Source organism: Rhamphochromis sp. 'chilingali', assembly GCF_963969265.1.
Source record: "Rhamphochromis sp. 'chilingali' genome assembly, chromosome: 10".
Lineage (NCBI taxonomy): Eukaryota > Metazoa > Chordata > Actinopteri > Cichliformes > Cichlidae > Rhamphochromis > Rhamphochromis sp. 'chilingali'.
This window is the reverse complement of record NC_137937.1, coordinates 29,716,528-29,732,260: the sequence shown is the minus strand read 5'-3', so window position 1 is coordinate 29,732,260 and position 15,733 is coordinate 29,716,528. Positions and strand designations below refer to the sequence as shown.

Genomic DNA, 15,733 nt, shown 5'->3' with positions numbered 1-15,733 from the left:
AATGATTTTTCTTAATATTAAAAATTCTTTGACTATTTGAAACATGTAAGTGTGACATATGCATGTATGCATGCCTTTTGCACGCCGGACAGTAGGTGGTGGTAGTGAGCGGGTACAGGATGTGTGTATCGCCCAGTATCACTTGCGGAAGTTAAAAGAAAAGTGCGCAAGTTTAGGCAGCTTCGAAGTCAAAGCGTCTACATTTTAGATGTAACAATGTATCCCGTTCAAAGCATGCGTAAGTTTGTCTGTGATCGACTAACAGCAGCTGCCCAAGAAATACTGGGAGCGTTTGAAAAGAGAGTAGAAGAGTACGAGTCAGAAATCGCACGTCAACGCAGGCTGCTGGATACGGTGTTCACACCGGAGATAAAGTTGCAGGATAAAGGTCGGTCAGATTACCTTGCTCCTCAGTAAAGAGTCCTGTTATGTTTGAAACGATGACTGGTTAAAATGAATCAGTCCTTAGATATTCATTTCTTAATTGTGCCAGGATCACTGTGTGGTCAGACCAGTTTGACAGGTATAATGTACCATTTGGTTTCCACTGAATTACACAATTTATTTTATTTTTAATAGCTGGATGTTGTACCTCGGTAATGTAACAAAAGCTGACACAAAGTCCTCAAATCCTCAGCTGAACCAAAGATCCTTGTAATGCTGGGCTTACACTGTGTGGTTTTTTCAGTCGCGCCATTCAGCTCCTGCTCAAACTGTACGATTGACTCGCAGGGGTTAGATGTTCGTAGGTCACGATGCAGGGTCTCACACTATACGGCCCGATGCTCTGATGCGACCTGAGTGCTCACACTGTGCGTCCATAAAATGAAGGTTATAACAGAAATTCTGTCGCTCGCTCGCTCTCCCTTTCTGTCTTTCACTCACACAGACACGCACACCACCACCATCAACTTTGCTAAATTGCTAATGAAAAACATTAGCATTGCAGCTGTGATTGAGCAGCAGTGTAAACCCAACTATTTTCACGGTTGTTGTGATAATTTTGTGAGGCCTCATCGAAAAGGCTCGGATGAGCTTGCCATAGTTCTACAAGTTGTGCCTCCATCGCTTGTGTCCGGATCTCACGCTGCACTGCCGTGCCGTGCCGCGCCGTCTTCTTCGCTGACATTTGTGTTTGCGCGTGCGCAGTGTGAGAAGCTGCGGTGACACCCTCACGACCAAGCGATTGATGATCGGGAGCTGGTGTGAGGTGTTAATCGCTTCTCGTTAACCCACGTATACTACACGATGCACGACGCACGATGAAGGTCAAAATCGGACCGATCGCCAAAACGGTCGCACGACTCGTGCCAAAAATCGCACAGTGTATGCCCAGCTTTATATAGATGATGCATGTCTTGGGGAAGTCGTCTCATGTCACGTGTAAGGTCGAGCGGGTAATGAGTTATGGACAAGGCAATCATTAACACATCTGTGTCTCAGCAAGCAATGGAAATGAACAACTAAGCGGAGTTATTAGATACAATACCGAGATACTATTTTTGATCAAAATGTTGGTGACATATCACATCAATACATTTTTGCATTCAAACTTCCCAGCAGGTTTCATTTTAACAGCTAGAACAAAATGTATCCAGTGTCTTACTAGTATGTGTCTCAGTTGTCGTTAATGATGATGAGGACACATCCTCATTAATTATTAGAGCTGTAATTTGCACGGTCTCTCCCTGGACTGCACGGGGCTTGTCCTGTTCTGCTTCTTAGTTCACAGATGAATGATTTGCACAAGTCCACAGGATCAGATGAGGAGATAAATAACTTTTGATGTGCCAAATAATGCCTTTAGGTGAGGTTGCATCGGGGTTGCCGTCTACATTTTTGGCCTATACCTTTAAACTCACAGAGAATAGTTTTTAGTGTGCTTGGTGGTGAGTCTGGTTTCCCACTTGGGTGCTTTGTAGATTTTAAAGAGGCAGTCCTATAATTTTAAATTTAGATCCTGAAAATGAAAGTCGGTTCATTATTGAGGTTGAGGTCAGTCGAATACTACAATTATTGTTTTGTTTTGTTTTGTTATCAGTTCCGTAGATAGATTTTAGCTCTAAACACCCACCTACAGGTCTCTGTCTTTGTGACTATAGCACTACTGGAAATGCTATTTGGAAATGCTTTTTACAGAATGAAACTTTTTTTGCTCCTTTTTCAGAAACCAATACATTCATACAATTCAATTTAAAATTGAATTCGATTTTATTTATGCAGCACCAATTCACAACCAAGTCACCTCAATTCGCTTTACATTGTAGGGAAAGAGCCTACAGTATTAGAATGCAAACCTCAACATTTAGATGTCCAGCCAAAATTAAATAATTACTAATGACTGAATGCAATTGTGATACATAAACACTCAGAGTGAAGATAGGTGAGTGAAACAGAAATGCTCAGTGCATCATGGGAAGTTCTCCAGCAGTCTAAGCCTATTGCAGCACGACTAAGGGACGGTTTAAAAGCATGTTACAGTTTTTATCAGCAGTTTAATCCTTATAAGTTACCACAGAGATGAATGCTGTCACATTCAAGGTGATGCATGGCTTTTAAATTCTATCACTAATAAACAATGTACATACAGAAAGTGTCATTTTTAGCTAATGGCTATAAGCCAAAAAATAGTATTTTAAACACTGTCCCATTCTTTCCTTCCTCCCTCTAGATCTTGCAAATACTTCTTTGAGTCAGCAGCAGAGTGACTCCACTGTTCAGCCTGATATTACACGGATTAAAGATGAGCATGAGGAAATGTGCATCAGTCAGGAACGACAGCAGCTCAAACAGCAGCAGGCGCCTGCTGCTCCTAAGGTGACTCCAGCTTCAACTGATCAAAGTGTCCACAGTGATCAGTCTCAGCCTTCAGGTCCTGACCAAACGAATCCTGCTGCAAGTAATGATCCCAAACCCAGTGTCCCTAATGAAGAGGAACGTGACCGAGAGAGTTCTCCAGTACCACCTCCAGATGATGACAACCACTTCTTCTGTCACAACTCAGATGAAGGGGAGAGTCAAGCTGACATAACTTGTAACTATGGAAGTGAAACACCAACAAGAGGCGATACGGACACATCATCAGCTATTACAGCAGCGCAGCCGTTAGATAAGGAAAACAATGATGTGGGCAGCACAGCAAACAGTGGTACAGAGGAAGGACAGGTGTGTACCAATGAGAGCAATGAGCCAGCATCAGATAGAAGTTGTAACATTGAAAACACATCATCAACCAGTAATTCTGAGTTAACACCTACTGTAAGATGTAATAGTGAGACCACATCAGGTATGAGTACTGAGCCAACACCGAACAAGAAACATATAGATGGGAATGAAACGTCAACTGCAACTGCTGGCCTAACGACTAACACAAAACAAAGTGGTGACTACACAACATCTACAAAAAGCACTGAACAAACACTAACAAAGAGCCCAACAGAAACTAGATGCCCCGATGTAACGCCACATGAGAAACACGATCAAGCGAGCCCCCCGTTAAAAGGGAATGGTGAGCCAGCGGCAAATAAGTCAAGTCACGATGGGGAATCAAGCTCATCTGTCAGCCTATATGAAAAAAGCAGTGGTAAGAAAACATCAGCTACAAGTGATGAGTATGCATCTAGAAAGAAACACAGCAAGAAAAAAACAAGCAGAAGTACTGATTTAGCTGCAAGTAGGAAACTCAAAGTTGGAAAAATGTCATCAAATACAACTCCTCAGTTAATGCCAAATGAGAAGCATAAAGACTGGGACGCAAATGATGTCACTGAGCCTTCACCAGACTTTACATGTCACGACATATCAATGGAAAGTACTGAGCCAATTCAAAATAAGACTAGTGACCATGAACAGGTAGCATCAAATGAAAGTCCAGTTCAGGCAGAACCCACTGAGGGGAACACATCCTCAATTTCAAGTCCTGACCTAGCACAAAAGAAGCAGAGTGAAGGAAAACTAGCTTCTCCTTCAAACACTGAAATGGCACAAAGTAAGAATTCTAACAGTGACGAAGCCACATTGGCCGAAAGTACAGAAACATCGCCAAATAAGATGCCTGGTGATGAGACTACAAGTACTACGTCAACCTCAAGTAGGAAACTTACACATCAGAGAACATTATCAACCAGAAGCAGGGATTTAACAAAACAAAAGAAGCATAGACATAGAGACGCAAAGTCTTCAAGTAGTAAGGAAGCAGCACTGCTGAAAAGACAAAATGATGGGAGCGCAACATCAGGAGGAAGCACCGACCCAACACAACGGAAAAGACATAAGGATCAGAGTGGGGAATCCACCCAAACTACAGAGGCAAGACACAGTAAGAGAAACAACAATGGGAGCAAAAAATCAAGTGGAAGTACTGATCCAACACAAAAGAAGAGACATAGGGAAAGTGAAAAACGCTTAAAAGCATCAAGCCAGAATGATGGTGGTAATGCCAAAGATGAGGAAAATCCTTACAAGTGTGACCGGTGTGGCAAAGTGATGTCCAACTTCAAAAACTACAAATTTCATATGAAGAGCCACACAGTTGAGAAGACGTTCAAATGTGAGACTTGTGGCAAGATGTTCCGGGAAAGTTGGGATTTAAATAAACATTTAGTGATTCATTCAGCCGAGAAACCCTTCAAGTGCGACGTCTGTGGAAACGGGTTCAACCGACGTTATAATCTCGACCTGCACGCCAGGGTTCACACTGGGGAAAAGCCTTACAAATGTAGCACCTGCGGGAAAAGCTTCAGCGCCTGTGTGAACATGAAGAAGCACATGCGAATCCACACCGGTGAGAAGCCTTACACTTGCAACGAGTGCGGTAAAGAGTTTGCGGATTCTTCTGCTTTCAAGAATCATTTGCGAGTGCACACGGGGGAAAGGCCCTTCAAGTGTACCTACTGCAAGAAAAAATTTGCTACCAACACGACTTTGAAAAGGCACACCAGAACACATACAGGTGAAAGACCGTATAAATGCACCGTGTGTGATAAGGCGTTCAGTCACAAAACCGACCTGAAAGGACACATGAGGATGCACACTGGCGAGAAGCCCTACAAATGCACTAGTTGTGGGGAACAGTTCTCCACCTGGTTAAAACTTCATAAGCATAAAGAGCGTGCACATGCAAGCGAATCAGAAAAACCCGCCAAATAACTGGTCGTACCAAATGAATTAACTTGTTTTTGCTTTTCGTTTTCTTGTGATTTACTTCATAGTTTTGAATTTTTTGGACATTCCAGGTGTTGAGGTCAAACAGGGTTCTTTATTGTGTATTTTTCTGGTACTAGTGAGAAGTTAAAAATCAATTCAGGAAGGTCACTTTGAGTAAAAGATCTGCAAAGAGCTATGCTTTTCAAGGCTTACAAGCAAATACTGGAAATACTACAGAAAGCTTTACACTCTCACACTGATGACAGTTTGTTATTTGTGACAAAAAGATTGTATGTTTTCCCTTTCCTTCTTGGCTTACACTTTTCTGTTACAAGTCGACGTGAGAGCTTTTTTTTCTTTCCATTCTGTGTTATTTTTGTCTGCATTTCTCAGAGAAGGTTGCACTTTTGCACTATGTCATTCTAAATACGGCCTTAACAAGGCCAGTCTTATTATGGCAACTCAAAAAGAAAATTCTGTATCAGAACAGTTAACCCCTAAAATGAATAGAATAGAATAGAATTCAACTTTGTCATTGCACATGTCACAGGTACAGGGCAACGAAATGCAGTTTGCATCCATCCAGAAGTGCTTTAGCCATGATATAGATATATTACAATATATATTAGCAATGGTATAGATATGTAAGTATATTACAGAAATGGGTCTATTGTGGTATGTAATATGTACACGGTATGAAGTATGTTATGAATGAACAGAAGCTGTTATGAATGTGAATATACAGTTGTCCATTGTGTGTGTGTGTGTGTGTGTGTGTGTGTGTGTGTGTGTGTGTGTGTGTAGGTGGTTGTGGGTGTGTGTATGTTCAGTCCATGTGTTAACGTGGGTCAGCTGTCAGGAGGCAGAGTTCAGGAGTCTGACAGCTGTGGGGAAGAAGCTGTTCCGGTACCTGGTGGTCTTAGTCTGGAGGCTCCTGTGGTGCCTCCCAGAGGGCAGGAGGGTGAAGAGTCCATGTGATGGGTGACTGGGGTCTTTGATGATTTCCCCAGCCCTTTTCAAACACCACTTCCTGTAGATGTCAAATGCTGGCTTTACCTGGACCATTTTGCGCTGGACATCATTGTCGTTTATTACTCACAGAGAGTTTTGATGGCTGGACTTTTCCATCTTTTCGGGTTGTTGGTAGTTTCCATTTATGTGCAATGGTGGCTGCAAACTGCATTACCACCACCTTCTGGGAGTAAAAGCACATTAGATAAGAGAGATAAGAGATAAGATAAAACTTTATTAATCCCTCGGGTGGGTTCCTCTGGGAAATTCGGTACATTACATCCTGTGACTGATTTAAAAACGGGAAACGATATATTTCAGGACAAAAGCCATAGTCAGTCAGTTTTATTTTTATAGCAAATGTTAAATTATTTGATAATCATGACTATTAATTACTAAATGCAATGTAAATATTATATCAGATCCAACTCTGCAGGGAAAGCTGACGCCTCTTGGTATTTCCTATAAAAAGCTGTTGCATTTTTTTTAAAGGTTTTGTATGATAGTGAACTTTTACATATTTATAATTCTGTACCGTTTGCTCTTGCTTAAGCAAATGCTTTGGTTTTTGGATTGTTTTTTACATCTGTAAATATTCTTGTTAAAGAAATCTGGGAATTCCATCAGACAGATCATGGACAACAAAGTCAGACGAGTCAAAAGCCAGTGGTTGTGACTTTTGACGAGCTTTACAGTTGTTTAAATACAGTACACAGAAGTGCTTCTTGCCACAAGAATGCCTTCATTGCCTCAATGTGTTAATAAGTGTTGTACTAGAACAGCAAGCAAAAGGAACACAATGTTTGTTTGGTTTTTTGTCTTGTTGGTAATGATTTTATTTGATTTTTTTTTTCAGTGTTTTTTCCCATTTTTGTCATCAGAGCATAGACTTGTAAAACAGTCAGTGAATGTCTTATTAATGGGTTTACAATAAACCACCATGCCTTTTGTAATTGTCAATAAGTAATGTGTGCTCTTTCTGAATCTGTAGGATCCACGTTGATTTTCGTTAAATTATTTGTGATGTATTGAGACAAGAAGAATTAAGAGATTCGTTTTTGTGTAAGTGAAGGAGAAAAAAGTTACAGTGCAATAAATTCTGCTCTTATTAAACATGTGTTCTGATGATGATTCATTATTTAGAGCATATTAGTAGTTTTTAACAAGACTGCTTAAGTTGCTTTTGAAGCCTGAAGTAAAGTTACAAAGGTCAGGTGTATATGTAGGTTAATATTTAATATTTGCGTACGCTTGTTGAACACTTTTCTAAGGTATCCTTTGGTAGGACCTTTTTCACACAGAGAACTGTTGATCAGTGAATATTCCCTTTTTCAAACCATTCCCTGCACAGCCTAGAGATGGTTGTGTTTGAAATTCCCAGTAGATCTGCAGTAACTGAAATACTCAGACCAACAACCAAGTCTCATTCAAAATCATTTAAATCAAATCAATAAATATTTTTTGCTATTATGATGCACATTTTGAAATTTAGCAGGTCGTCTTGAGTATGTTGTTATATCTAAATCCATTAAGTGATTGGCTTAGATGTTTGTGTTAAGTAGTAGTTGAAATAATGTACCTAATATAGTGGCTGGCAAATGTGTGTTCACATGTATAATGTCAGGTCTATCTAAAGATATTAAAGACCTATTATGTTTTTATTTTTAGTTTTATGGTTTCCAAATAATTAAAAAAATGTTAAAATAAGTTTTAAAAATGTTACAAAGTAAACTACTATTTTTATTGTTCTTCACAAAAGTACATATTTGTTGGGTGAAAGAGTTAAAATGTAATTTGGAGGCTAACAAAAATGTGGTAATTTGAGATACATCACATGGTCACGTAACAGTGAGTGGACACAAAAAAATTGATTACTTGTTTACTCAGTCCCATTCTGCCATCATGTGGTCCATTATATTTTTGGCTGCATCATGAGAAAATGTGATTTAATAATCGATTTTTAAAAATCTGCAAATTGAACTGCTGCTTTCATGCTGCTATCAACAATCCCTGTACAGTATTTTCTATTTTTTCCCCACAATATCTTGAAACAACTAGAACACAGCTAACTGCTATAAACACCTGCAGCTGATGACAGAACAGCTCTCAGAGCGTATGGGCACGACTTCAAAGAAGATCACAGCAGAATTAAAGAGCAGAATCTGAAATAAATAAATATATTAACAAACAAAGGCAAAACACGAAGGTCCTGGGAAAATATTTTTACAGTATGAAGTTAAAACTCTTGTAGTAAAACTAAAAGCCCTTTTTTGGTCATTGTTTATCTATTTAGCTAAGAATTAAGCAGACTATCCGGAAAACATCTTCAGATTTTTTATCGCAAAACAGTCTAGCTGTGGATTTGCTTCTTTTCCTTCCCTTATATGCTTTATCTCCTCACATTTCTCTCTGCACTGTTATAGTTACACAATAATCAAAAGTTTAGTCAGTGCAAAAATATTATTTTAGTGCCGAAGTTGCTGTCAGATGTGCATTTATATAGTTGCATATACAGAGTGATAAGAAATTGACAACAGATTCTTACAATGGAGAGCAGGCCAAGACTACCTATCTGTCTGTAGAAGAGACCACCCACCTGCCTCTTTGTACTGTATATTTATCAGGCTTTGTTGCAGTGCTTTATCAGTGACTCCGAGTTACAGAATCACAGTGGGTCCACTGTCATTTCGGACTATTAGTAACTCACAGGTGGGTTCATGAGTCATCCAGACTCTGTTTGTACAGCTGGCTGCACCAAACCCCCAAACACACACACACACACACACACACACACACACACACACACACACACACACACACACACACACACCGACCACAACAATATCAATTTCAAACATGACTTGTTACGTGTAACAATTCATTACGTGATTGATGGAGCGCTACTGTGGCGCGGCCGGCCGAGGGCACAAACAGAAAAAAGACAAAAAACAACAAACAACAAACAATCAAACTGCACTATTTTTTAATTGCCCCAAGATAAATCACCTTACTCATAATTTTAATCCTCCATTTAGAGCACAGTTGTGTTAACAAATAGAAACCCCCAGAATCCCAACAATATCTTCACTTTCAAACAGTTTGACCACAGGATATAGACCAGCAGCACTAGAAGGGGCCACAGTTTCACTCCCCCAATCTGCCTGTCATACCAAGGAGCAGGCCACACACACCGTTAGATACTTGTTTTACTGCCTTCTTGTTGTGTGTGTCGGCTAGTATAATCTGTTTGCATTTTCATGCTTCTCTGCGTCAAACATCTTAATCTTTCTCAGAATTCTTGCAATGAACTTTTTTTTAAAAAGCATACTCTAATTAGTAAGCCATTATCATACGTTATTATCCTAAATGACAAAATAAACCCATGCTTGAACTTTTAATTGTAAACATTATGCCTTAAAACCTCTTTATCAGAAGTAGCATTGCAGCTGATCCTGTCAACTCCATTAGCCTAAAACATCAATGGAAATCCTCTTCATTACTCCCAGACACTGAACGCACCTCTTCACCTTTGCACGGCGTGTCATTTGGTCTCCAAATTCCTCTGCAGATTATTATACTCCAATACTACTACACGGCACCTTTGCAAATGTTATGCTCTTAGCAGTATGTATTGCATTGCATTAGAAAGGTTAAACTATCAACAAACCGAACGTTTTAATCATAAAATACATTCACGCCCAGCTGCAGGCCTCCTGCTCCTTCAAGGTAAGAATTGTATGTTAATATGCAAAATGTGAGTTTGTGATGTCACATCGGCTCTCTTCGGTCAGTTTTTGTGCTCGTGGCATGGCGACAGGCGTCTTAAAAGCCGAGGCTGAGGCTGCAGCTGATGCGGACTGTTTAATGTTCTGTGCAAATTTGCTTGTGGTTTCTTTGTTGACATCTGGCTGGCTGCTAATTTCTGCTCTTTGCTGCTACTGCCATTGGGACTGATATGTTTTCATGGGTGCTCCACATGAATTTAACCACTTCATTGTTGTTGGGCCAATATACTGTATGAATGATAGTTTTAACAGAAAAGATTTGGTAACACATTTTTCCTCCTAAGCTGCTTTTTATTTTCTTTTTTGGTGTGGGGGGGGGGGGGGGGGGGGGATTTGGCTCTATATTATTTCAACATGTCTGCTTTCTGCATGCATGAGTTAATTATTTCAATGTAATCCTGAAATCTCACATTTGTTTGTTACATGCTTGAGAAGCAGTGGCTTTTAAGGTTTCTTCCACATGATATATTTAGCTAAGAATCACACTTACAGAAAGATTTCAACTCAGGGATAATTTTTTCTTGTTTTGCTTTAGCTTGTTCTTCATCTCATAATTGCCTCTTAACTGCAGAGCTCAGAGACAGTTGTTTCATGCTGATGTTGCCTTTGGCTCTAATCTGCTGCGTAGTGTGTTGCACAGCATCAAATTGGATTTTATTACCAGTTACAAAACCATGATTTATTGTGATCTTAAATTTGATTTTTGACTTTTTCTGATGCACATTCATGATAAGAGATTATTATGTAACTTGCTCCCGGTGCAGCGCTCATAGATTGTCTGCAAGTGTTTGCAGCACTGTTACATCAGACAAAGTATCTGTCACCCACTGTTTTCTGATTATTTTTTTTAACCGACTATGTCATCTATTAAAAGTAAATCGTGCAAAAGAGGATATTCTGATGAAAGTTGAGGGTGATGAAGGGGTCCTCTTATTGTAATCAAAAGAACACAGCTTAGTCTCACAAATTCAGGGAGTCATGTTAAATTCAATTCAGGAACAAAGTGCAGTCATAAGGATAAGAGCAGTCTGACAAAGATGTCAAGAAGTATACTTGTTAATGTTCCTCTAATACATGAACACAATAAACAACCTTATGTGTTGTGACAATTACAAGATATCTATGTGCAACACAACATGTGCACTTCACAGGACCACACATTTGTCGTCTAGGTGCTATCAACAGCTTCATGAGAGACTTTAACCTAAGCAAGAACAGCCACCCAAGCTGAAAGAACATGAAGTGGTTGCTATTTTCCAAGAAAAGAGTACAACTGTAATTTTAATCTTTTAATGTTGTACTTTTGAAAATTTCTGGCAAGCATGCAAGCGTAATTGTTACATTACCATTTTGGTGCTTTAATATTTTTAAGAATGCAAAAACACTCAGTGGTGTAATGGATAGTATAGCTGTCACCAGAGGACAATTAATTGTTTTGTTTTGCTGGGCAGTTGAAAGGGGTTATTGTGTTTAGCATTTAATGACATCTTTAAAGTTCGAGGCATAATTTATTAAGTATGTTAATTTGGCAATATCCACAAAGATGCCATTTCTGGGTTTTCTTTTTTTTTAGTCTAGTCCACTTTCATTTTAGCCCAAGCCTTCTAATCTGATATTTTTATTTTTACATTTTCAAAGCCTTGTTTTTCAAATGCCATCCAGAATTTTACTTCTTTTCAGTGCGTCTATTGACTTTTTAATCTGTTTTATTGCTTGCCGATAAATTATCTGATGCAGCTGTCTTAAAGGCAGCCTGTGATCCTTGTCATTGTTTTAGAATTGAAGAGGCTATAGAGAACTTTCTTTTAATCATTCAGTCTTCCACCAGTCCAAAGCAAGACTTCAAAATAAGGGTCTGTGCGCCAAATGTGGAGCCCCAGATGTGGAGCCCCAGATGTGGAGCTTAGAGGAAATGCTTCAATCACAAGGACGTCTTTGAACAATAGTCAGATATTTTGCTTCACGTGATCAAATAATTACATTTGGTTGTTATTTTGGGCTATAATACAGGTATCCTTCTTTACATACTTACAGAAAACTCAACTCTTGATTTCATTAACAGCTCTGTGTTAGTCACTGTCCATGCTCACTTGCTGACAGTGGGGAAAATTGCATCAGACAAGTGGTCGCAGCTGGAAGCTGAGCTTTTCTCTCAAACTGGTGCCAGCAGAACACCATAAAGAAAACATAACAGACAATGTTTGGCTTTTACCTTCTGTCACTCAGCTTCACTCTTTTTCTTTGTCAGCTTTACACACACACACACACACACACACACACACACACACACACACACACACACACACACACACACACACACACACACACACACTGCAGAGTTCAGGTTTAATAAAAGAAGTCCATCTCAATATCATATTTTCCACCAACGTTAGACAGTCCAAAATGGACACATAAAAAGATAAAAAGGATTCTGTATATTTAACCAAATTACATAAAAGCTTAAATGGATTTGTGATGAAACCCAAAGCTCAAAAACCATGTCTGCAAAATCCATCATGGTTTTCACAAGCTTTCCCAAGCGATTAGCATTGGCTGGAGTGTTGGCATGTACTCCAGATCAAAACCATATTCATTTTGGCCCGACACACTTGTGTGCTTTTAGGAAGTGTCTCTGTTGCTAACCCAGTGATTTATAAACGTTTATCTCGCCACAGTGGGTGAATCAAAGGCTTGGGGAAAGGGAACAAATTAACAGAAAGGTTTTTAGCTTTTCTTAGGGACCTAATTTTAAAAACCACAGTATTCATAAATCCACAGTGCATAATTATGTTTTTATAGCTGTATAAACTAAACTAAGTCACCTTGCAATTTGATGGTTACCAACATAGCAATTTTGAGACCCCAGTTTTGTTTGGGCTTTGTTTGTTTGCGTTTTTGTGTAAGGATTTATGCATGCTTTTTTAAATGTTATGTCTAATTTTCACAGGATGTGGGATTTTTAAAACTGGAGCAACAGGTGTGCCATGGATGTTGGCACGAAGGATAGATGACTCATAGGCCTAAAACAATTGTTCATATAGTGACTGGCTGTGGCGGGAATTAGTGCTGCATTCAGAGTACCAAAGCAAAAGATTTTCTTCCATCAAGTTTACATGAACGTACACGTAATCGATGTTAATGTTAACTCATGTAATGTTGCAGATCCATTTACACGGAAGGTCACTTTATTAGGTACACTTGTTCCATTGTTTGTTAATACAAAAAGTATAATCAGTCACTCACATAGTAGCAACTCTGCATTAAGGCATGTAGACATGGCTGAGAAGACCTGCTGAAGTTCAAACAGAGCATCAGAATAGGGGGAAAAAGGTCATTTACAGTTAGGCAGACATAATCTTTGTAGTTTTGCCTCTGAACACCCACCACAGTAGATTTAAATCACACAATCAAAGGCAGAGTTTCATCTTTATTAAAGGGGTTTTACAAAAATTTTGCATTTTTACATGACATTTAGTGGCTCATGTTTGGACAGGCAAATATAATTTATAATGTATAATTTAATTGTAAGGATTGTTTTGAATACCTTTATCAAAAATCATTTGCAGTCAATGACTCCCTGAAGTTTAGAATCCATGGACATCATAAAAATGATGTGTTTCCTCTCTTGAGATGGTCTGCCAGACCTTGTTGCAGTCGCTTTCAGTTGCTGTGTTTTTCTTTTTTTGCATTTAGTTTTGTATTTAAGGACTGAAGAGCTATTGCACTGAGATCAAGTGCTATCGAAGAATATCCAATTTCTTCGCCATGAGAAACTCTTCACTTGTTTTTGGATTATACTTTGGCTCATTATCCATTTGCACTGTGACATGCTATCCACATCTTGGTTTCATCTGACCAAATAATATTTTTCCAGGACTGTGCAGGCTCTTTTAGATGTCTAGAAGTCTAAACTGGTTTTCCTGTTCAGGAGTGTAACCAGTGCTGTGCACCTTGTTGTAACCACTCTGTATGTTCATTCATGAAGGCATCTCGTGATTGTAAACCTTAACAATGATAAGCCGGTCTCCTTGATGATATTGTTTAAGGTGGTTTGATGCTGAAAAGTTGTTTATATTTACCAAGGAAATTATTTTATCATCGTGCACTTTAGCTCTGTTCTGTGCATTCATGCTTTTAAAGAATAAAATCGTTGCACTGAGATCTCTTTAGGCCCTATAGTTAAAATTACAGTGGAAAGCTATAATATAGAAGTTAAACAGTTTGAATCAACTTCATTAGTCATAAATGACAACGGAAGAGATTTCACCTCTCCATAAAATTGTGGGACTATGTATAAAAATGGCTTGAATTGCTACATAGAACAAAAAAAAAAAAACCACCCAAAGCAAAACTCTGAGCTGAATGAATGTACTCCAGTCAACATTGATTGATTTTAAATACCACTGTGGTGGTGTACAGGGGCAAAACTATAAAAATTGTCTTTTTCAGCAAATTATGGACTGTAAGTGACTTTAAATGTGGCATAGGTTGTTGGTGCCAGACAGGCTGGTCAGAGTATTTCAGAAACTGCTGATCTACTGGGATTTTCCTACACAACAATTGAGTTTACATAGAATGGTCCAAAATAACAGAAAATAGTGAGCAGCAGTTCTCTGGGTAAAAATGCCTTGTGTATGCCAGAGGTCAGAGGAGAATAGCCAGGCTGCTTCAAGCTGATAGGAAAGCAACAATAACTCAAAATAACCACTCTTTATACCAAGGTATGCATGCACAATAGTCTGAATGCACAACGTGTCAAACCTTGTGGCAGATACAGCATCTGAAGTGAGCTAAGAACCAGAAACTGAGGTTAAAATTTGCACAGGCTCACCAAAATTGGAATTTAGAGATTTGTAAAAATGCTGCTTTGTTTGATGAGTCGCAATTTATGTTGCAATATGTACAAAATGATGGTGGATCCATCCTGCATTGCATCGATGATTCAGACTGATGGTGGTTGTGTAATGATGTGGGGCATAGTCCCTTGGTACACTTTGGGCCTCTTAGTACCAATTGAGCATCAATCACCAAAACCTACCTGAGTATTGTTGCTCAATCCCATAGAGCACCTTTGGGATGCTGTGGAACAGATTCATATGCTGGATGTGCAGCTGACAAATCTGCAGCAACTGGGTGAGGTTATCATGTCCAAATCAACCAAAAGCTCTGAGGAATGTTTTCAGCACCCAGTTGAGTCAATGTCATGAATAATTCAGGCAGTTCTGAAGGTAAAAAGGAGTCCAACCTTCTAATAACAAGGTTTATCTAGTAACGTAGCCAGTGAGTGCATTTTCTCCAAGTTGGTTATATTTCCCATCTTACACAAGCATCAAAGGATGGCTGAAGCTCTATTGTTCTGGATTGTGGCTAGCATAATTTATGGTGGCGGCTCTCAGGGAATTGCTGACAGAAGTTTGAACTCTAATTCTACAGTCTACGTTACATACTGGAAGTGCTTTTACAGGAAAACAGTTTAAGCAGTACCAAAACCCAAGGAAATATTTCTCTTACAGTATTCCCATGACCTCAGTATAATCATTTAAGAGCTCAGAAAATAAATAAAATGTAATGAAAGGAGGAAGCCAAGAGTTTAATGGAAACTTTGGAGCAGAAAGCAGAGTGGGAAGAGATTGTTTCAAGGTGACATGGTGTGGAAATATTTGACGAGATGACTCCTTGGTGTTTAAAAGGAAGCGACTGCCTGATCACAGCAGGGAACTATGGAAGTTATTTTTCTAGTGCAGAGCCAGAAAAGGTAGTTAGAGTTGTGTAATAGTGACATTAATTCTTTG

At 39.1% G+C, this 15,733-nt stretch overlaps 1 protein-coding gene across 1 annotated transcript; it reads left to right on the top strand.

Moving 5' to 3' along the window:
• The first annotated feature begins 146 nt into the window (after window positions 1–146).
• On the top strand, window positions 147–7,255 carry LOC308404130 (uncharacterized protein). The gene is made up of 2 exons (XM_080894020.1): window positions 147–388; window positions 2,672–7,255. Exons 1-2 carry the CDS (start codon window positions 217–219, stop codon window positions 5,146–5,148), a joined length of 2,649 nt encoding a protein of 882 aa, XP_080750146.1. The 5' UTR covers window positions 147–216; the 3' UTR covers window positions 5,149–7,255.
• The last annotated feature ends 8,478 nt before the right edge of the window (window positions 7,256–15,733 follow it).